This window comes from Thalassophryne amazonica, chromosome 7, assembly GCF_902500255.1.
Source record: "Thalassophryne amazonica chromosome 7, fThaAma1.1, whole genome shotgun sequence".
In the NCBI taxonomy this organism is placed as follows: domain Eukaryota; kingdom Metazoa; phylum Chordata; class Actinopteri; order Batrachoidiformes; family Batrachoididae; genus Thalassophryne; species Thalassophryne amazonica.
This window is the reverse complement of record NC_047109.1, coordinates 105,504,730-105,529,277: the sequence shown is the minus strand read 5'-3', so window position 1 is coordinate 105,529,277 and position 24,548 is coordinate 105,504,730. Positions and strand designations below refer to the sequence as shown.

General features: G+C 42.0%; 1 protein-coding gene across 3 annotated transcripts in view; it reads right to left on the bottom strand.

Annotated features, from left to right (window-relative positions):
• cobl (cordon-bleu WH2 repeat protein) overlaps nt 1–24,548 on the bottom strand; it is a 166,016-nt gene that overhangs the window by 108,557 nt on the left and 32,911 nt on the right. For all 3 annotated transcript variants that reach the window (XM_034175268.1, XM_034175267.1, XM_034175269.1), the window contains exon 3: nt 5,895–6,089. In XM_034175268.1, the coding sequence (XP_034031159.1) occupies nt 5,895–6,089 (195 nt within the window). The remainder of the gene's footprint in view (nt 1–5,894; nt 6,090–24,548) is intronic.

The window sequence follows — 24,548 nt, the reverse complement described above, 5'->3', positions numbered from 1 at the left end:
AACTCATCTCGGCCGCTTGTACTCACGATCTCGTTCTTTCGGTCATGAGACAAATCTCATGACCACAGGTGGGGATCAGAACGTAGCTCGATCGGTAAATCGAGAGCTTTGCCCCCTACTCAGCTCTATCTTCACCACAACGGTCCGATACAGCGACCGCATCACTGCAGATGCTGCACTGATCTGTCTATCAATCTCACGCTCCATCCGTCCCTCACTCGTGAACAAGACCCCGAGATACTTAAACTCCTCCACTTGAGTCAAGGACACTCCACCGACCTGAAGAGGGCAAAGCACCTTTTTCCGGTCGAGAACCATGGCCTCGGATTTGGAGGTGCTGATTTTCATCCCGGACGCTTCACACTCGGCTGCCAACCGCCCCAGTGCACGCTGAATGGCCTGATTTAACGAAGCCAACAGAACCACATTGTCCGCAAACAGCAGAGACAAGATTCTGTGGTTCCAAAACCAGACGCCCTCTACACCCTGGCTGTGCCTAGAAATTCTGTCCATAAAAATAATGAACACAACCGGTGACAAAAGGGCAGCCCTGGCCGAGGCCAACGTGCACTGGAAACAAGTTTGACTTACTACCGGCAATGCAAACCAAGCTCCTGCTGCGGTCGTACAGGGACCGGATAGCCCTTAGCAAAGGACCCCGGACCCCGTACTCCCGGAGCACCCCCCACAGGGTGCCCCGAGGGACACGGTCGAACGCCTTCTCCAGAGCAACAAAACACATGTGGACTGGTTGAGCGAACTCCGATGAACCATCGAGCACCCGATGGAGTGTGTAGAGCTGGTCCAGTGTGCCACGACCAGGACGAAAACCACACTGCTCCTAAATCAGAGGTTCGACCATCGGTCGAATTCTCCTCTCCAGTACCCTGGAATAGACCTTACCGGGGAGGCTGAGGAGTGTGATCCCCCTATAGTTGGAACACACCCTCAGGTCCCCCTTCTTAAACAGAGGGACCACCACCCCGGTCTGCCAATCCAGAGGCACTGTCCCAGATCGCCACGCGATGTTGCAGAGGCGTGCCAGCCAAGACAGTCCCACAACATCCAGAGACTTAAGGTACTCAGGACGGATTTCATCCACCCCAAGAGCCTTGCCACCGAGGAGCTTTCTAACCACCTCGGTGACTTCGGCCTGGGTAATGGATGAGTCCGCCTCCGAGTCCCCAGTCTCTGCTTCCTCTTCGGAAGACGTGACAATGGGATTGAGGAGATCATCGAAGTATTCCTTCCACCGCCCGACAACATCCCCAGTCAGGGTCAACAGCTCCCCACCCGCACCGTAAACAGTGCTGGTGGAGAGCTGCTTCAGCCTCCTGAGGCGTCGGATGGTTTGCCAGAATCTCTTCGAGACCGACCGAGAGTCCTCCTCCATGGCCTCCCCGAACTCCTCCCAGACCTGGGTTTTTTCCTCTGCGACCGCACGGGCTGTGGCACGCTTGGCCTGCCGGTACCTGTCAGCTGTCTCCGGGGTCCCACCTACCAACAAAGATAAGTAGGACTCCTCCTTCAGCTTGACAGCATCCCTTACTTCCGGCATCCACCACCGGGTTCGGGGATTGCCGCCGCGACAGGCACCAGAGACCTTGTGACCACAGCTACGAGCGGCCGCATCAACAATGGAGGTGGAGAACATGGTCCACTCGGACTCCATGTCTCCAACCTCTCCCGGGATCTGGGAGAAGCTCTCCCGGAGGTGGGAGTTGAAGACCTTACTGACAGAGGGTTCTGCCAGTCGTTCCCAGCAGACCCTCACGATACGTTTGGGCCTGCCAGGTCTGACCGGCTTCCTCCCCTCCCAGTGGATCCAACTCACCACCAGGTGGTGATCGGTCGACAGCTCTGCCCCTCTCTTCACTCGAGTGTCCGAGACACATGGCCGAAAGTCAGATGATATGACTACAAAGTCGATCATCGACCTCAGGGTGTCCTGGTGCCAGGTGCACTTATGGACACCCTTGTGCTTGAATATGGTGTTCGTGATGGACAAACTGTGACTAGCACAGAAGTCCAACAACTGAACACCACTCGGGTTCAGATCGGGGAGGCCATGCTTCCCAATCACCCCTCTCCAGGTCTCACTGTCGCCGCCCACGTGGGCATTGAAATCCCCTAGGAGAAGTGAGAGACCTGTCCCCGACCCAAAGGCGTACGGACGCGACCCTCTCGTTCACTGGAGTGAACTCCAACACATGGCGACTGAGCTGGGGAGCAATAAGCAATGTGACCCCAGCTCTCCGCCTCTCCCCGTGGGCAACGCCAGAAAAATGAAGCGTCCAGCCCCTCTCCAGGAGTTGGGTACTAGAGCCCAAGCTGTGCGTGGAGGTGAGCCCGACTATCTCTAGTCAATATCTCTCAACCTCCCGCACAAGCTCAGGCTCCTTCCCCCCAGCGAGGTGACATTCCACGTCCCAACAGCCAGGGGCTGTGAGCATGGACCGGGCCGCCGGGCCACCCACCCTCGACCGCCACCCAATCCTCTCTGCACCCGACCCCCATGGCCCCCTCTGCAGGTGGTGAACCCACAGGAGGGCGGTCCCACCTCGCTCTTTCGAGCTGAGCCCGGCCGGGCCCCATGGGCTAAGGCCTGACGACCAGGCGCTCGCGCGCAAGCCCCAACCCCAGACCTGGCTTCAGGGTGGGGCCCCAGCTCCGCCATACCGGGCGACGTCTTGGTCCTTGATTTTTTACTGGTCATGGAGGTTCTGAACTGCCCTTAGTCTGACCCATCACCTAGGACCTGTTTGCCTTGGGAGACACTACAAGGGGCACAAAGCCCCCGACAACATAGCTCCTAGGATCATCCGGGTACGCAAACTCCCCCACCATGATAAGGTGGCAGCTAGAGGGGGAGGGCAGCTAGAGGCGGAGTCTAAATGGGAATCTAAATAAAACTTTATCACATGAATTAAAAACAAAAAAACAAAACAAATGTATTATCAGCAAATGTAACCTGGCAATAATCGCCGCCATGATGTTATTATTACGTTATATTACAATGTTTTACTATTATTACAATGTTATATTGCACATACCATATCTCCTGGAGCATAAGTCGCAAAAAACCCCAAGTTTCCTTATTCAAAATCCCTCCTCTAGTAGTATTTTGCCCTTACTAGGATGCAGGCGTTTTCTAGTTTGGCAGATAGTTCTGGAGGAAATCACTGAAGAAATGAACAAATTGAAAATATGGTTTGACCAAAACAAATTGTCATTAAACTTAAATAAAAACAAAACTGTTATTTGGGAATTTGGGGCAATAACAGATGAGAAAATCAGTTGGAAACCACACATCAAATATATACAAACCAAATTATCAAGAAACATTTCAGTGTTAAAGCAAAACATGTTCTGGACCACAAATCATTCCGCATCCTATACTGTTCCACTGTGTTACCAGATTTCAATTACTGTGTAGAGATCTGGGACAATAACTACATGAGTTTGATAACTATTCTTCAAAAAAAGGGCAATACGGGTCATTCATAATGTTGGCTATCAAGACCATACTCACTCACTCACTCACTTCTTAAAGTAAAAAAATATTAAAATTAACAGACATAGTAAAATTCCAAACAGTACAGATCTTGTACAAAGCAAAAAATAACCTTTTACCAAAAAACATACAGAAGTTGTTCAGGGATCAAGAGGGCGGATATCAATTAAGAAGGAAAAACTTCAAAATTAATAAAATCCGTACAAACAAGATTCTGCATTTCATTATGTGGGGTCAGACCGTGGAACAGTGTGGGTGAGGAGTTCAAGCAGTGTCCAAACATTCAACAGTTTAAAACAAAATATAAAGAATGTGTTTTCACAGGATACAGGGATGAAGTGGAAGTGTCAGAGTCACCAGGTGTTCACAGGAAACCATCATTATTTGTTTATATATTTATTTATGGTCAGTGTTCATTGGTTTTGTCTTTTATGTTGTGTTTTGTTTCATCAGGTTCTTTTTGTCTTTATCAAAAATTGTACTGAGGCATTATTGTTATTATTGCTGTTGCTGCTATTATTATCACGACTTAACAGTAGTACTATTAAGGAAGCGGGGGAGGGGGGGCTTGGTTAAGTTTAGACTTTTTCCCCACTCCTTTTTGAACAAACTTTATATTGTCTGTTTTACTTTTTATTATGTTATGATTACAATACGTAAATAGAAATAAATGAATATTACAATTTGTAATGCATTTGACGCTTTAATGCTAACTTTAACATTGAAAAAGCCATAGACATGCTGAAACATCAGCATTGCTTCCGTTTTTAAGTTATAAAATACAACTATCAGGTGTTTCAGAAGACCATAACGGGTCAGTTTAATATAAAAAGGTAAGTATTACTCACAGACATATGCTAGTTAAGGTTTAGCAGGGAAAAATTAAGAATGGGAAGCATGCTCACGGCTCAAAAACCCTGAGGGCCCTTTAGCTGCCCAAGGTGCCTGATATAAAAAAGAATAAATTCATCACTGAACACTTCCTGCACATCCTACTGATGACTGATCTCAAAAATGACCAAGGCAACTGGCAAAAAAGCGGAAATCTGCCAAAAAGTGGAGATTTTTCATCCCTGTAATTATATATTTTGTTGAACAAAATGGTGAGGGTTAACAAAACTAGAATAAGTACATATATCTTGCTATTTGTTAAAGTGTGCACTTCATCACATGCAGGCACACACAAAAAAAGGTCAGATTCAAGTCACTTCAGCCAATAATGTAAATGCTGCTCAAGTTCTAAACCCTTCTTACAAATATGCAGGCTGTCCCTTCTGCTAACTTTTTCCCACTAGTGGACAGTTTGTCCTCTCCAGTGAGATTCGAACCCTTTCTTACACTCTGCTTGTCCGCTTTCAAACACCTTTTATTTTACAAACTGGCTGCCTGTATCCACTGGGCAAGTGTGTGGCGGGCACGTGTATAAATTCTGGCCCAATCTGAACTGGCAGTAAGGACCTCAAGACTCGCATCCAAAAACTTTGAATCATCCAGAATCGTCTGCACTAACAGCAGCACGCCAGTGATGATCGTGAACCCACTCCAGGTGAAGAAATCATCACCATCCAGGAAGGAATCTCGCTTCAAATGGTCCAAACTATTGTAATATGGCAAAGTAAGCTGATTTTAATTTTTTGTTTTTTGTTTTAGTCAACCTCATTAACTCACAGTTTCAGATAACTCGCAGTCTGATTTTGTGGACCCCAGCTCCCGTGAATTAACCGGGCTCACCTATAAGTATGAGTACAGAGCCACCTGCTGGTCTACAAGTTATCTGTGCCTACTAAAGATTCTCTTGTTCTGCACCAGTGAGGTCCCTGGTATTCTACCCCAAATGGGACAACTGTATTAGGAATGGAGAGCATCAACAGGACAGCTTTTCATCTGCACACTTTCTGGGACAGAGTTTGTGCTAAAATTGGGAACAGAACCCCTTGACAAGGCCCCACTGGCACAGCAGCCCAAACAGACACAGAAAGTAGCAAACAGATTCCATCCTGATATCTTGTGAATCAAGACCTTAAGTATCAGCTTGAAACCGAATATTGATACTTTATGTAGATGAAAAAACACTAAAAAAAAAAAATCCTGTTGCTTTAACATGAAAAAAGTGCTTCCTGGATTAAAAAAAAAAAATTAAAATCATGTTTCGACACTCATGTTCACATGATGCAAGTACAATAAACATGAAATGTTTATTGTACTTGCACAGTAGTGATAGTAGTGATAGTGATACAAATGGCACAGTAGTAATAAAAACTATTACTAGCAAATCATGACAGTGCCAAACAGTGATCAAATTAACTAAAGGCCCATAACTTTAGGTAATAAGACTTAAAGACTGAAAGCTGTACTTTTATTCTTCTGTTTCCTGTCTCACCTTCCATCCTCAGTCAGACTGATCTGGTATCCCTGTGGTAAAGTAAGGTGCAGATCCACAGTGGGCCTCAGCACAGTCTCCTTGGCATCCACACCGGACATCCCTCCTCCATCGGGTACTGTGTTTCTAAAGATGTGCCGTGGGGCAGGTTGAGGGACTTGTGGTGGAGGCGGGGCACGTGCCTTCATTCTCTGCCTATGTGAAGATGCACAGAGGAGAATGTTCAAGTTTTAGCCATTGTTTAAAGATCACATGGCCATATTTATAACCAGTCAAGAAAAATGTGTACTGGGCAAGTTTTGCACACCTATTTGTGTTGTATTTTCTTCTCATGCACTAATATGTTTTTGGTAACCTTACACACACAAATCATGGAGATACGAGGTCTGTCCATAAAGTATCGTACCTTTTTAATTTTTTTTTAAACTATATGGATTTGATTCATACGTTTTCACGTCAGACAAGCTTGAACCCTAGTGCGCATGGAAAAAAAAAAAAACCCAAATCATTCCGCCATTTCCAGACAATGAAAATCCGACGACGGGGTGGGACCACTCCTTCCACAAGGCGTGCTCACAGGCGAATGATGTCACCGACAGGCGTGGAAAAACTCACGCATGCGCACAAGGGTTCAAGCTTGTCTGACGTGTAAACATATGAATCAAATCCATATAGTTTAAAAAAATAATAAAAAAGGTACGACACTTTATGGACAGACCTCGTATAATGACCCTTTATTTTCTTAGTGGTTGTAAGTCCCATTTTGGCTGATGAATAGAACCCGCTGCCACCACCTCAGAGGCACTCTGAATACCAACTACTTTTTTCTCCCTTTTCTGTTTCTGTGTGATGCTCTCACCATCTTCATCTGGATTACAAGAGATCAGATAACCATCTCATTGTCAAGCTGAATTCTGCCGATTCACATAATTTATCTCAGGGTTGATCAAAATGTAAAGTCTTATCTTCAACAGAGGTCCCCAAAATTAAATATATGGTGATGACATTTTTTGGGGTTCATATACATGTTTACTTGAGATGGGCTATCAAGAAGTGGCATTTAACTGGGAGCAATTCCTGATTAGTAGAATCAAAATACTGAAAAATGTCTCGATGGGAGGGGGGTTAGGAACTTAATTCATGTTTCTATCTGGTCACTCCTGATTGACTGAGCTGTATTCATCAATGCATTTTACACGGAAACACTCATCAATAAAGTGCTGTCATTAAATGAAAAATTTGTCAGCAAAGTTCCGCACAATCCCAATTTGTTTGATATACTTTATTCTATGCTAATGTAAGTTATTGTCCTTGGCAGAACAACACTCAAGTAACAGTCACAAATTCTTCAGGTTGAGCTGTTAACAAAAAAAAAAAAAAAAAAGTGAGCTAAAGCTCGGAAAGTCATGTAATATAAGAACCATTTCACTTCTTACAATACTGCATTGTTTTTATTTTCTCTACATGCCTGATACTTGACACTACCGACTTTGTAGCACAGGTAGCTGAGTGGATAAGGAGCTGGCCTGTCAATATGTAGATCTGGGTTCAAAGCCTGCTCATACAAACTGTCTGTGTCCTTGGACAAGACACTTATATCTACATTGTCTCAGTCCACTCAGCTATGGGTACCAGCATTGGTGTCTTATCCATTTCACACTACAGAATCTGGAGATGAGTACCAGCAGCAATGAGCTTCACTCTATACAGGGCTTGCTACTCGTTTCCTCCTGATACTTTGAAACGTGGGTGTGGCACCGCTCCACTCTCTGAGCACTTTTGGTCTTGTCAGGTTAGTTTGGGTCCATGAGCAACCAGTCTTGAATCTCGATATAATTGTCAATATTCAAAATCCAACTTTAATTTCTCTTTACAGCGAAATTAATAAAATTTAAAGATAACTGTACTGATGAGATCATGAAGAACCCAATGAAAAACATTTAACAATAAAGATTTAACATATGACAACACAGCAGGCCAGTTTTGGTGCAAGATATTTGTAATTCAGACTGCGGACGCTAGTTCCAAAGAAATCAAAAAAATATATACAATTAGAAACCCAGTGTAAACAACAGCACCAGTGGATGAAAATGCAGAAAATGTCAGTGACATTGTGACAAAATTGAGCTTCAGCCATCTGTGTTTGACATCACCACAATGCAAACTGTACTTAAGGGCCCCTTTATAGATAGTACAAAGGGGGTCGAATTGCGCATGAAGTGCGCATGAAGCAGGAATTGTATGCCAGGGGTCAAAATACATTTTTTAACCTACTTGCACTGGTGCTAGTAACAAAAAAATTACTTGCACCAAAAAAAGTTACTTGCACAGCCAAAGGTCAGTCTTATATCAACCTTAAAACTCCTCCTCTGATGTGTCAGACTCTTCCTCTCTGGGCCAGTAAAGCCCCTTTCACACCAGGGCTGCTCCCAGTTGCGTCATGTGTCATCATGACAACGCTGCGTGGAAGCAACTCAGTGCCGAGACAAGCAGCTCGACGCCACAACAGCGCGAGGGACGCAAAGGACGAAGCAAATCGGACACAAAAAATTAAACATGTTTAATTTTTGTTTGCGTCCTGTGCTCGACGCAGAAATTAAGTGGTTTCAGCGCAAGTCAGAGCAGCAGGATGGTACTCGACGTGACTGGAAGCCACACCCTCACAAGACAACATTAACCGATGCCAATGTATGATTCTTGCTGTCTGCGTTCCATTGTTCCTGAAGTATAAATCATGCAGGATTGTTTTTATACCATGTCCACATTGCAGTAAAACTACACGCTCAAAAAAAAGAGCACAGAAAAAAACACCGTCGCATGCATGACACTGTCGCAGCGGGTTTGCGCACGCTTGCCTGTCAACTCAATGTTTTCGTGGTTCGCTCATACGAGCTGTTATGCCGTGATTCGCCCTGATTTGTACTTATTCGTACTATGTGTGAAGCTGCCTTAACACAAAACAGATAGAGCTGAATTGACAGAAATCAAACACTTTACATTGCGAACAATGACAAATCAATATTCCATACCAGCAGTATCAGCAAACACATTCTTGGTATCAGTAGTCTAAGCACAAATATTAGCCTGAGATATATACTATTTAAAAAAGGCATGCAACTCACGTCAAACAGATCCCCTTGCGTTGATAACTTGTTCCAAAATAGCTACAAGGTATAACGTAGACTGTTTTTAAACCCGGTTCCAAGGATTGAGGACACGTTGTAAATTATTGTGTAATGCCGTTGTGTAGGTCAGCATCCTTTAAAAGCTATCAGGGCAAAGGCAAAGAAAGAAAGAACTCAAGTGAACACAGGAGAGTGAGTGGACTCTAACCTGACTGAAGTTAATCATTACTAGCCAAGTCGGATATCCCTAAGCACTCACCCAATGAAATAATGGATACATCACACAGCTGACAGGTATGACTGTGTTACATTGGAATGTAGATGCAGTAAAACCTACAAGGGCACTCAGTAGAGTGATGGCCCTTGCCTTTAAAGCATGTCAAGTGCTGTAACACCCTTCTCTGGTTAGTTGGATTGAACTATAAATGCTTTGAGTGGAATCAAGAAGTGTGACACAAAACACAGGAAGACTCACAAGCCATATGAAAAGAAATTCTGCAAAAGACTCTGACTTCAGCTTTCAAATTCAAATATGATGACTTGCTACTATTCTCTGTTTTATGTCACAGCAGTGTTACCCACAGACTGAGAATTTTCCTTTTGTTGGTGGGCAGCACAGTATGTGGGAGTGTGTTATTAGTGGGTTCAGAAAAACTACTCAAATTAAGGTTTACGAGCTCTTACAAAACATACTCTATATCATTAAATAATTGAGAAATTTACATATTAACCCACAAATTCACTGGCTCGTCCATGTCAGTGTTTTTTTTTTTTTTTAGGTTTCTGAATGCCTAAGGGTTAAAGAAATCCCAGGGCATTTCCCGTGCATCTATTCAATACCACAAGATGGGGTACCTTACACTGCAGTTAAACAGGTGAATCACACACACGTGATTGGCCAATACTGTGATACACCTGCAAAATGCCTATGAAGAATGAACTAGATAAACCCAAATCTTGGCACTCAAGTTTACATGCTTCATAGAACAGCAACAAGGATTTGGATTTTCCCATTTAGATTTTCATTTGTGTTTTAGACTGTGCACCATAGAAACTCAAGAAAAAGCCCCAATACAAATAATCCAATTCAATTTTTTGGACCGGAGAGTGTGAGGACTCACACCTCAGTGTGTATGAGATTAAAAATGAATGATTTTTGCTTTAATCTGGTGGTGTTTGAGGTACACAGAACTGGGCTCTATAGAACTGTGGGAATGGGCTGAAGCCAGACTCAACACAGTCAGCTAGTATCCTTCTCTCCTTCTCACTTGCTGTTTGTTCCTTCATAACATTTCAGTCTCTCACTCTCTCTCGCACACACAAAGAGTCCTTTCGGAAAAGCCGAGTCTCCCACAGTGTTAGAATGAGCCAGTATGTGTGTGTGTGTGGGGTGGGGGGGGCATGAGGAGCAGGAAATTGTTCCGGCACAGGGGGGCAGTAAGTGCTGCTGTTCTACAGGGACTGGGTTACACACAAGGAAGGTTACTAATGGACTTTTCACAACCACTTTGTTCTTTTCACCTGACTGAGCAGCATTAAAACAGAGAAGCTGCAGGTCTCTCCCCGTCTTCATGTTTTTAAAACTCAGTGGTCCTCAGACTCCGCCAGTTTGACACCACATGAACTGCTACATGCAGGAGGAGGAGTGTGGACACGCTGTACTCTCTGGAGCCCACAGCACAGATAAAACAACTTGTGGTAGATTAACCAGTTGGTTATTGCTTACTTGATGAAAACAAAATATAAAAATCATGAAACACAACCTGGTTTACTGCATGATGGTGTGAAAAGAAAAACTTTCCTTTACGACATTACCAAAACTGCAGGCAATAGTACAGAGGTTTTACTTTGGAATATTTCAAACTGATACAGGGTTAGGCGACATCATTTTAATTATAAAATCATGATGCCTGCAGTAAAACAATGAAATGCATCATTGTAAATTAAATAAATTAATATTATTCCTTTATTTACTGTTATTATCAACTAAATTACTCTAATTGGGGTTCCCGCCAGCACAGTTGAGCATAGGGGGCTCTATATTGTGATTTAACCAGCATAGGGGGCTTTTCTGTTTGTTTTTTTTAACTCAGTCATTCAGGTCCAATTTCCCTCGCTTCCTCTATGCTCTGAAAACGAGTGAACCCTGATGTGCTATCTCAAGTTGTCATGACTTTTCTCTCTCGCTGGTGGAAACCTGTGCCACTCAATGTGCCAACTTCAAAGTATATGTTACAAATAACTCAACTTAATGTACTGTGACCACATTTAGTACAGACTGTAAGTTCAGTAAAAATTAAAGACAGTATGTTCACTGCACCACTGATGTGCCTGTAGATCTGTTCAGAGGGTTTTTTTGTTTCCTTTTTTTTTTTTATTGTAAAACACCATAATATTCATATTCTGGATAAATGCATGTGAAGTATTGATGGTTAAACAGTGATGAATAAGTCAGGTGTTGATAGGTGTGTTTGCATTTAAAGGAGGAGATCCTCACTACCATTATGTGTTTCTTCCAGCTGCAGGCACCAGATGTCATTTCTACCAGCTGATCTTTATATAAATGTGCCTCAGCACATTTATATAAGCTGGAAAAATTTTTTCCTGACTATGCCCTTGACCTATGACCTCAGTTCTTGCCTATCAGACTATGAATCATGAGTAAAAATTTCATAACAATATATGAAAAAAATGTGGGTTCCAGGCTGTTCACAAACAAACAAACGGACGAAAACATAACCTCCACCAACAAAGTTGGAGGAGATAATAACTTTTGAAGTTAAGTAATTTTTTATGGCTTGTGTGCTTGAGGTCATGAGCCAATACGAAACCGCATTTGATTTGGCATAGGTTTTACACCAGACGCTATTCCTGACAACTGGACATTACATGGAGAATGGCCACAGTGCTCTTGAGCTGGGAAGCCCAAGCACAACATTTACTGAGGCTGTAATCTCATTTAAAATGCAATAAAAGCACAACATAACCCGAAAACTTAACACCTTCACTGTAATTTGACAGCAGAGTAGCAAAGGTTTTAAATGAAGGGTCAGTGACCCTGTCAACCTTTGTTTACTTATGGCAACCGGGCCCGGTTTCATAAAGCGGTCGAATCTTGTTTAGTCGTCTAAACTCAGTTGACTAACCTTTGGCGTTAAGTCATTGCACAAAGCATTTAGTTGGCTCAAGCTTCACGTTAGCCGACTAAAGTGTTTAGTCTCCTACAGATGAGGCTAATCTTATTTTAGTCGACAAAACTTCAGTGTCTTACCTCAAAAATAGCGGCTCTCATGTACCAATGCTTGATGGAGCAGGAAGTAAGGAGATTCTTGCAGCGGGAGCAGGTGTTCCGGGACGGGAATAATCCACTGGAGATGTTTACGAAAGCCGACGTTCAACAGCGATACCGCTTCCGTCTGTCTACAATCGTCTTCGTCATGGACATGATAGTTCCAGCCATCAAACACCAAATGAAGAGGAACCATGCCCTGCCAGCCCTTCTTGAGGTTTTACGCCTGTTATCGGTGACACCATCCACATCTCCAAGTTGACCATGTGCCAAATCATGAGGGATGTTAGTTGGGCACGCATCCTGCACATCTGGTGATTTGTACAGCTCCCTATTGAGGACACTGCGATCTTCTCCCAATCCTGTCTTTTGGCAGCTAGGGCCGATGTTGTTCCTTTGGAACACAAGAGCGCCCCTACGTCACTCGTATTCCTCCAAAAGGAGAGCTTCCTCCATTTTGGAGAACGTAGGGGTCTTTTTCCAGGAGCGCATCTCCTCTGGTGCAGCAGACTCGGCCATGATTGTAGCAGATGACCAACCCGGAAGTAAACACTATTCTTGCACATTGGATGTTTGATGGTAACAACAATCGCAAGGCCACTTATACCCGTGAAAACCGCAACTAACATTAGACGGCTAATCAACAAGTTTAGCCGTCTATGTGAAACGGAGAACAGACGGCTAATGTTGGGCGACTAGCCTTACTTGACTAAGTAAGTTTAGTAGACTAAAAGATTCCACTGCTTTATGAAAGCGGGCCCAGGCTTTACACACTGAAGTATTACCAGAAACCGCTGCAGCCGTAACAGCACTTAAAAGGGCAGGCCACCAAAGATTATGTCACACTTTCACATTTTGGGTATGTCAAGGCCACTACTGATGGGAATTTTGCCAAGACAAAAATTGCTGTGTGTTCATTTAATGGTATTTCCTGTGACTAAGGTCTAAAGAACATCTGAGGTGTCTCACAGCCCAATACAAAGGATCTAATCCTCACAGAAAAATGGTTCTCTAATTTATATATATATATATATACTCAACAAAAATATAAATGCAACACTTTTGGTTTTGCTCCCATTTTGTATGAGATGAACTCAAAGATCTAAAACTTTTTCCACATACACAATATCACCATTTCCCTCAAATATTGTTCACAAATCAGTCTAAATCTGTGATAGTGAGCACTTCTCCTTTGCTGAGATAATCCATCCCACCTCACAGGTGTGCCATATCAAGATGCTGATTAGACACCATGATTAGTGCACAGGTGTGCCTTAGACTGTCCACAATAAAAGGCCACTCTGAAAGGTGCAGTTTTGTTTTATTGGGGGGGGGATACCAGTCAGTATCTGGTGTGACCACCATTTGCCTCATGCAGTGCAACACATCTCCTTCGCATAGAGTTGAAGAGAACACCTCTCCAACGTGCCAAACACCAGCGAATGTGAGCATTTGCCCACTCAAGTCGGTTACGACGACAAACTGGAGTCAGGTCGAGACCCCGATGAGGATGACAAGCATGCAGATGAGCTTCCCTGAGATGGTTTCTGACAGTTTGTGCAGAAATTCTTTGGTTATGCAAACCGATTGTTTCAGCAGCTGTCCGAGTGGCTGGTCTCAGACGATCTTGGAGGTGAACATGCTGGATGTGGAGGTCCTGGGCTGGTGTGGTTACACGTGGTCTGCGGTTATGAGGCTGGTTGGATGTACTGCCAGATTCTCTGAAACGCCTTTGGAGACGGCTTATGGTAGAGACATGAACATTCAATACACGAGCAACAGCTCTGGTTGACATTCCTGCTGTCAGCATGCCAATTGCACGCTCCCTCAAATCTTGCGACATCTGTGGCATTGTGCTGTGTGATAAAACTGCACCTTTCAGAGTGGCCTTTTATTGTGGGCAGTCTAAGGCACACCTGTGCACTAATCATGGTGTCTAATCAGCATCTTGGTATGGCACACCTGTGAGGTGGGATGGATTATCTCAGCAAAGGAGAAGTGCTCACTATCACAGATTTAGACTGGTTTGTGAACAATATTTGAGGGAAATGGTGATATTGTGTATTTGGAAAAAGTTTTAGATCTTTGAGTTCATCTCATACAAAATGGGAGCAAAACCAAAAGTGTTGCGTTTATATTTTTGTTGAGTGTATATATATAAAAAAAACTAAATCTGCATTATTTTTTTAAATGATGTTACCACAAAGTAAAGAATGCCATGAACCCGGTCGTCAGGATGTGGTATTGTGGGATTACATCATTGCTGCAATCAAGCATTACTTTTACATTCATTTACTCTCACAATCTCGCCATCATCCTAGTGTACCTCCTGAAGGTGACCGCCTCCAACAGATTAACCAGTATGTGTGTGTTAGCATTTACCGTGTGTGCCTGTGAGTCAGACTGTGACCTAAATACAACAGGGCTCAGTCCTGGTCAAGGCACACTCAATAAATCAGGCCTCAGTTGTTATCCTGTGCTTCAAAGTGTGAATGAGACAAAATTAAAGAAAGCAGCAAACTAAATCCACAATTTTAAAACTTCATAACAGAACAAAAAGGCTCAGATAGTTTCATAAAGGATGCCAAAATTGAAAAACTTGAGATTACACAGTTGGTCAGTAGATTGCAAATTCATCACCAGTAGTTGTTTAATACAAAACGGTGTATGTTACAGTCACATTACCGCTCCATCAGAAGTTATACAACACTGCTCAGAACAAAATGGAGGGGTGACTGACAGTATGATTTATACAGATTATCTTAGTCATGGAAACACAGCCTTAAAGTTCCCACTGTGGAAGATTCTATAAAAAAAACAGTGGAACATATTAGTGTATTCTGGACTCTGCACTCTGTCACCACCAGCATTTAAAAAAACAAAACCATTTACAAGTGAAAGAACTCCACTTCTTCAACTGACGTGTATTCTCTCCCTCTGTGTGTGTGTGTGTGTGTGTGTGTGTGTGTGTGTGTGTGTGTGTGTGTGTGTGTGTGTGTGTGTGTGTGTGTGTACTGTGCAAAAAAGTTCAGGCTGTCAGGGTTTGAGTTTTTGTTTGGTTTTCTGTTTTATTTTGTTCTGTTATTTCTGCATTTCATTGGTTTTGGTTTCTTTATTCTCTTGCTGGGGTTTTTCTGCTTGGGTCTGTCTGTCTCTGTCTCTCGTCTCTCTCTTGGTTCTTGGTGATGGGTGTTTCTCTCTCTCTATGGCCACGCCCTGGTTCCGGTTGCTGATTACCACCTGAGTTTATATAAGCTCACTGGTTGTGTTTGTCCCTTGCCAGTTTGTTGTGCCTTGTGCCTTCATTCCAGTTCTGTGTTCATTTTCCTGCCTGCCTCATAGTGTGTACCTGACCTCCAGCCTGCTGCCTTGACCACGCCGACTGCCTGATGTTTTTTGTACTGCTGCTTTTTCAGGACTGCCTACTCATGCACCGACCTCTGCTAACCACACCAGTAAAGTCTTTTAAAAAAACAGAGCTGTGTGTATGAGCCGGGCATTTGTGTTCTGCAATTCCTGACCATCCAGCCTGATAGTGGCATCCTCGAGTTATAAGAAGACTAGCATTTGATGCCACTTTACCCACTCCTTTTTTAATTGGCATGTAAACACAAAATCAATTCCAACAAAAATGTGAGCTATATTTTTTTATTCAATAACAACAACAACAACAGTAAGAAGAAGAAAGATGAAGAACTTTGTAAGTATACTGGGCAGCCGAATACCACAGAAACACAGTTGCAAATGAAAATGATTGTAAAACAAAATTACTCACACTTTAAGTTGTGTTCTTATAAGTATATACAGTTTATATATATAGTTTTTGAGGTCCTGCAACTTATACTCTGGTGAGATTTATATACTGAAAAGTCATATGTAAATAGAACCCAATTTTCATATACGAGGGCTGTCAATAAAGTAACGGTCCTTTTTATTTTTTTCAAAAACTATATGGATTTCATTCATATGTTTTTACGTCAGACATGCTTGAACCCTCGTGCGCATGCGTGAGTTTTTCCACGCCTGTCGGTGACGTCATTCGCCTGTGAGCACTCCTTGTGGGAGGAGTCGTCCAGCCCCTTGTCGGAATTCCTTTGTCTGAGAAGTTGCTGAGAGACTGGCGCATTGTTTGATCAAAATTTTTTCTAAACCTGTGAGACACATCGAAGTGGACACGGTTCGAAAATTAAGCTGGTTTTCAGTGAAAATTTTAACGGCTGATGACAGATTTTGAGGTGAGACTGTCGCTTTAAGGACTTTTCACGGTGCGAGACGTCGCGCAGCGCTCTCAGGCGCTGTCATCAGCCTGTTCAAGCTGAAAACCTCCACATTTCAGGCTCTATTGATCCAGGACGTCGTGAGAGAACAGAGAAGTTTCAGAAGAAGTCGGTTTCAGCATTTTATCCGGATATTCCACTGTTAAAGGAGATTTTTTTAATGAAAGACGTGCGGACGGGTCCGCGCGTCGGGACGCAGCCGCCGCGACGCTCCGCCACAGGAAAAACACCTCTGTTGAAAGCCTTAAGGACAAGTTGGAACATGTCCTGCCTGTTAAACAATTTCTCATATACTCACTCCACTGAAAGCCATCAAAAGCCGCCTGGATTTTACAAATGGTTAACACGGAGGTGTTTTTCCTGTGCCGCCGCACCGCGTCGGCTGCGTCCCGACGCGCGGATCCGTCCGCACGTCTTTCATTAAAAAAATCTCCTTTAACAGTGGAATATCCGGATAAAATGCTGAAACCGACTTCTTCTGAAACTTCTCTGTTCTCTCACGACGTCCTGGATCAATAGAGCCTGAAATGTGGAGGTTTTCAGCTTGAACAGGCTGATGACGCCGCCTGAGAGCGCTGCGCGATGTCTCGCACCGTGAAAAGTCCTTAAAGCGACAGAATCACCTCAAAATCTCTCATCAGCCGTTAAAATTTTCACTGAAAACCAGCTTAATTTTTCGAACCGTGTCCACTTCGATGTGTCTCACAGGTTTAGAAAAAGTTTTGATCAAACAACGCGCCAGTCTCTCAGCAACTTCTCAGACAAAGGAATTCCGACGAGGGGCTGGATGACTCCTCCCACAAGGAGTGCTCATAGGCGAATGACGTCACCGACAGGCGTGGAAAAACTCACGCATGCGCACGAGGGTTCAAGCATGTCTGACGTAAAAACATATGAATGAAATCCATATAGTTTTTGAAAAAAATAAAAAGGACCGTTACTTTATTGACAGCCCTCGTATATATATATATATATATATATATATATATATATATATATATATATATATGTGTGTGTGTGTGTGTGTGTGTGTGTGTGTGTATAGACACATACAGTGATTCACTATTTACACATTTTATGTTACAGCCTTATTCAAAAATGGATCAATTCTACACACAATATCCCATAATGACAACGTGAATGTTTTGTGTTTTTTTTATTTTTGCAAATTTATTGAAAATAAGAAACTAAGCAATTACATATACATAAGTATTCACAGCAGCAATAGTTTGTCAATAGGGGGCTCTGGGGTGCCGCCCCCTTAGAAATTTGAGTAAAATATTATACAACCCCTGGCAAAAATTATGGAATCACTGGCCTAGGAGGATGTTCATTCAGTTGTTTAATTTTGTAGAAAAAAAGCAGATCACAGACATGACACAAAACTAAAGTCATTTCAAATGGCAATTTTCTGGCTTTAGGAAACACTATAAGAAATCAGGAAAACAAATTGTGGCAGTCAGTAACGATTACTTTTTTAGACCAAGCAGAGGGAAAAAATATGGAATCACTCAATTCTGAGGAAAAAATTATGGAATCATGAAAAACAAAAGAACGCTCCAACACATCACTAGTATTTTGTTGCACCACCTCTGGCTTTTATAACAGCTTGCAGTCTGAGGCATGGACTTAATGAGTGACAAACAGTACTCTTCATCAATCTGGCTCCAACTTTCTCTGATTGCTGTTGCCAGATCAGCTTTGCAGGTTGGAGCCTTGTCATGGACCATTTTCTTCAACTTCCACCAAAGATTTTCAATTGGATTAAGATCCAGACTATTTGCAGGCCATGACATTGACCCTATGTGTCTTTTTGCAAGGAATGTTTTCACAGTTTTTGCTCTATGGCAAGATGCATTATCATCTTGAAAAATGATTTCATCATCCCCAAACATCCTTTCAATTGATGGGATAAGTGTCCAAAATATCAACGTAAATTTGTGCATTTATTGATGATGTAATGACAGCTATCTCCCCAGTGCCTTTACCTGACATGCAGCCCAATATCATCAATGACTGTGGAAATTTACATGTTCTCTTCAGGCAGTCATCTTTATAAATCTCATTGGAACGGCACCAAACAAAAGTTCCAGCATCATCACCTTGCCCAATGCAGATTCGAGATTCATCACTGAATATGACTTTCATCCAGTCATCCACAGTCCACGATTGCTTTTCCTTAGCCCATTGTAACCTTGTTTTTTTCTGTTTTTTCTGTTGTTTTCTGTTTGTGTTAATGATGGCTTTCATTTAGCTTTTCTGTATGTAAATCCCATTTCCTTTAGGCAGTTTCTTACAGTTCGGTCACAGACGTTGACTCCAGTTTCCTCCCATTCATTCCTCATTTGTTTTGTTGTGCATTTTCGATTTTTGAGACATATTGCTTTAAGTTTTCTGTCTTGACGCTTTGATGTCTTCCTTGGTCTACCAGTATGTTTGCCTTTAAAAGCCTTCCCATGTTGTTTGTATTTGGTCCAGAGTTTAGACACAGCTGACTGTGAACAACCAACATCTTTTGCAACATTGCGTGATGATTTACCCTCTTTTAAGAGTTTGATAATCCTGTTTAAATTAACATCTCTCGTGTTGGAGCCATGATTCATGTCAGTCCACTTGGTGCAACAGCTCTCCAAGGTGTGATCACTCATTTTTAGATGCAGACTAACAAGCAGATCTGATTTGATGCAGGTGTTAGTTTTGGGGATGAAAATTTACAGGGTGATTCCATAATTTTTTCCTCAGAATTGAGTGATTCCATTTTTTTTTTCCTCTGCTTGGTCTAAAAAAGTAACCGTTACTGACTGCCACAATTTTTTTTTCTTGATTTCTTATAGTGTTTCTTAAAGCCAGAAAGTTGCCATTTGAAATGACTTTAGTTTTGTGTCATGTCTGTGATCTGCTTTTTTTCTACAAAATTAAACAACTGAATGAACATCCTCCGAGGCCGGTGATTCCATAATTATTGCCAGGGGTTGTATAACAAAACGGAAATAAGCATTTACTTTTACCATAAAATGATAGCCTGTCAGCACCTGTCATTATTAAAAGGGGTTTCACAATGTATGGATTAATAACTACGATGTTTTGAATACGTCATTCATGAACTGTGGGGTGCTGGTCGAACAGCAGTCAACGCCAGGCCTTGAACTTTAGCCCAGCATGCGACCTGATGGTTGTCTCTGATTGACCGCCTCAAATTTGCCTTCAGGGCACAAATTTTTAGTTTTTTAATAAATTTGCTAAAAAACAAACAAAAAACAACTTTTTTCATGTTGGCGTGTTGCCGTTTTGGAACAAAATGCGGAAAAAGTGAAGTGCTGTGAATGCTTTTCAGATGCACTGTGTATATATATACATACATACATATACACATATATATACACATATATACACCTACACATATATACACATATACATACACATATATACACACATACATACATACACACATATACATACACATATACATACACACATATATACATACACACATATATACATACACACACACACAATTAGGCATGTGGAGATTAATTGATACAATTCAATATCTAGATAAAAATCTGCGTGATGTGAGTGCATCAATTCATTCAGTGTGCATCGATTCAACTGATGGGTTGAATCGTGTTGCATCGCTCACTGCCTGCTTAATCGATTTTTTTCAAGGCAAACTGAATGCACCACGGACAGTTCGGGACACCGGAGCGGCCGTTGCTTCTGAGGGTGTTTATCGAGAAAATGAAGCAACGAAGCAGCGTTTCCACCCGTTCGCTGGTTCTCTGCTTCGCTGGTTTTCAGAAGCGGCAAGCCCTCTGGCATAAGTACCAGCTGCTGCATAAACTGAAGTTGTCCATCAGGTAAAGGAAATAATAATAATTCTAACTCTGTTTTGTGGGACTAAGTGCGTAGCTCCAAAGAGCGGCGCAGATTTCAGTTGGAATTAAGAACTTCAGAGCGAATTGCCATTTTAAATCAAATGACACCTCTTTCCAAACATTATAATACAAACAATAGAACTACAAGGACCAAAACAGTTTTTTTTTCTCCAAAATGAGACATCCTGCGTTTTTTTATGAATTACATCCTGATGTGCAGCAGCTGACTGAAGAGCTCAGCTGAGTCTATGGAGTTACATTTGTGTCATTAATATCTTGAGAGGAAATGCTTTGACAAAAACTACAGATTTTGTTTATTTCTATTTATGTCCAAAGATCAAGGAACCACCATTTACATCAAGCATCCAGTGACCATGTACAGATTTTATTGATTTTTATTTATGTTCAAAGATCAAGGATCCAGTGATCAATTTCATATTTATTTACTTTAAGACTCATTACAAAGTTGACATAGAAAACCTGTAAAGCCTAAAGAATCGGATCGATAAGCAGAATCAATAGATAAAATCGAATCAATACCCATCCCAAATCGTGGCACCAAAAATCGCATTATGAAGACTTGAATTGCCATCAAATACATATCAAATCACAGTGAATCGGGAACAGGGGTGAATCCTACCACATTGTATCGTCATGTATCGCTATATATATCATATAGCTGGTAGTGTATTGAGGTGTGTATCGAATCATTGTCAGTGGTGAGATTCACATGCCTTATTTTATATATATATATATATATATATATATATATATATATATATATATATATATATATATATATATATATATACACACACACACATACACACACACACACACAATTTTATCCACATTCGTGGAATAAAAAAAAAATTAGAAGGACGTTGCCCTGTTTCAACAACTGAGAATTACTCATTTTGACAAGCAGCTCTCACCCTGGTGATGGAGCAACCTCCTTAATATTAACAAACTGAGCCACTTCGACCAAAATTGTGCCAGTGTGGGAAATGAAATAAATTTTATTAGCATCAAATCACACACCAAGTCATATCATTCTGTGCGCTACTAAGACAGATACAATTACCAAAACCTTTGGCTTTTTGTGCAGGGATTAGTTAAATAAGTATTTGTTTGGAAAAATAATAAATGCTATCATCTTGAAAGTCTCCAAGTTAAAAGAACATACGTGGTCTGTCCATAAATTAACGGTCCTTTTTATTATTTTTTTTAAACTATATGGATTTCATTCATATGTTTTTACGTCAGACATGCTTGAACCCTCGTGCGCATGCGTGAGTTTTTCCACGCCTGTCGGTGACGTCATTCGCCTGTGAGCACGCCTTGTGGAAGGAGTGGTCCCGCCCCCTTGTCGGATTTTCATTGTCTGGAAATGGCGGAATGAAAAGGACTTTTTTCCCATCAGAATTTTTTCAGAAGCTGTTAGAGACTGGCACCTAGAAACCATTCGAAAAATTTATCTGGCTTTCAGTGAAAATTTTACGGGCTTCACAGAGAATAAGGACTTTAACTACAGCTTTAAGGACCCCTTTAAGCACGGTCGGTGCGCCGCGCTGCGAGCTGCGACGATGCAGCACAAACCACTGGATAATTTCTAAGCTGATGGCTCTGTGGATACGAGACTGTCGTGTGCTCTTTCTCTGGTTATCACAAGACCTGGACATCAGCCATTTTCCGGCAGATTTCACTTTTAACAAGAGATTTTGTCATGGAAAGCCGCGCGGAGGCTTTGCGCGTCACGACCGATTCGCTGATGAAGCGAGACAAAGGAACACCTCCGTTTCTGAGTGTTAGAGGACAAGTTGGGACATGTCTATCTCGGCTTTCAGTGCTTACCAGTCGAGTGAGTATAAAAGAACTTGTGGAGAGCTGGACATGTCCCAACTTGTCCTCTAACACTTCGAAATGGAGGTGTTCCTTTGTGCCAGATGCCAGCACCATATGCTCTTGAAAGTGTCTTGGTCTCTGTGTAACTATGTTTGTATGCATGTTCAGAAGAAAAAATTTTTAATCAAAGTTGGCAAGTACATTGGTACTATGGATAGGAAGAGACAATATGGTTTTTATTAGGAACAGTCAACAATCAAGGTCAAATTTCCGGTCCAATGCAACATACTTGAAAATAGCAAATTTTATGGAAATGAGTTAGCATATTTTAATGTTAGTGAACTTGACTGCTTAAAAGCCAATGTAACATTTTCTCTACTTGATACTTTGAAATCTGGGTGTGGTGTTGCTGTACTCTTAGCTTGTTCTTCAGATAACCACCACTACCCCACCTGTCGTTCACCTCTCTTGAGGGCAAATAAACAAGTGTTGGCAGAGGTGTGCTCTCTGCTAAACATTAGCACGAGATACAAAGTAAAAAAAGAAATAAATCAAATAAAAATCAGTGTAACTCAAGAGTAAGTGATACACAAAAATTAAAATAGTTTGATTTGATGGTTTATTTTGAACATAAAAGAAAAACAATGCTTACAAGTTACGCAATGTTTTGACTAAATACTAACACTGTTGATACTGATAGCACCACTAAAATGATCATTATAGCTGGTGAGTCATGAAGTGTCAGAGATTAACAAAGGGCGAGATAAAATATGGAGACAGAAGGACAGACTGATGTCAGCTGTTGACATGAATAAATGTGATGCCATAATTTAAAGCAAAATCAAGGAGCCACAAATATGAAAAGAATAAACTAGTCAGAAAAAAGTCACCAAACAGACAGCAAGTATAACCAGTCAGGAATAATGTGCTGTCCAATTCAAGGGTCCACTGTGTGACCCAGTGACCACTGAAACAATGACCTACTGTTCTCTAATGAAGATAGCCAAATAGGGTGGACTAATTAACCAAAAGAACTACACAGACTTATATAGTTTTACATAATTTCTCAATTCTCACACTATAACCACAACTTGATTTCATCACAAGCTTAAAAGGTTGGTCAAGCAAACATACTACAAAAACAACTGGATCCTACTGAAAAGCCAAAAACCTTGATAACCATCTTCATTGAAGTTAGCCTGAGCCTTGCTGAGCATTACTGAGAATTTACAAAACCCACAGATCATTTTATTTAAATAAATCTACACAAACAAGCTTTGGTTTTGCACAAATACGTTGTGGATCATTAATACTGCAATGGATTCTGTATTTATCAAGCTACAGTGTGTGACTAAGACAAACAAGGGTGGGGGGGTCCGTTTAATGCTAAAGAAGAAATAGTTACGTATTTTCCGGACTATAAGTCGCACCAGAGTATAAGTCGCACCAGCCACTTTATCCATTATAAAGAAAAACAAACCATAAATAAGTCGCACCGGAGTATAAGTCGCACCAGCCACTTTATCCATTATAAAGAAAAAATAAACCATAAATAAGGTCCACTGGACTATAAGTCCCATGGACATACAGGTATGTTAACATGAAAAGTTCAGATGATAATATTGTGACGGCTACCGTTTTCGGATGCATATTTCACCAGTCGCAACTTGTAATCTGAAGAGTATGATTTTCTTTTTGGTGGCATTTTTTCGGGCCTTCTCCGTTGTCTTGTTATGTTATCAGTAACGTTGAAATTTTTATTTTTCTATGGTAGTCAGAAGTCGCAGGAACAGTTACACAAGCCTCGAGTGCCCTCTCGTGAGCTGCATTTTACCTACAGATATGTTTGTATTTTGCGGACCACATTGCGAGCCGAACCATGCAGCACCTACCTGCGCAGCTCATGACCACCCAGCGGTGTCGATCCAGCTCCTTCCAAGTGCAGATGCTAATCCTCCGCCGTCGCTCAGTGCTCCCATGCAGCTCTCAGCGTCAACTCTGCTCACACTGATATCCAAGGGTTGAAGCTGTCTTGTTAGCCGTCCCGGAATAAACACCATGTTCGTCTGCTTCAAACGCTTTTCACAATCATCGACGCCAGCTCCTTCCAAGTGCACACGCTAATCCTCCGCCGTCGCTCACCCAATGCTCCCACGCAGCTCTCAGCGTCAACTTAAACACTCTGCTCACATTGATATCCAAGGGTTGAAGCTGTTCTGTTCGCCATGCCGGAATAACAGCAA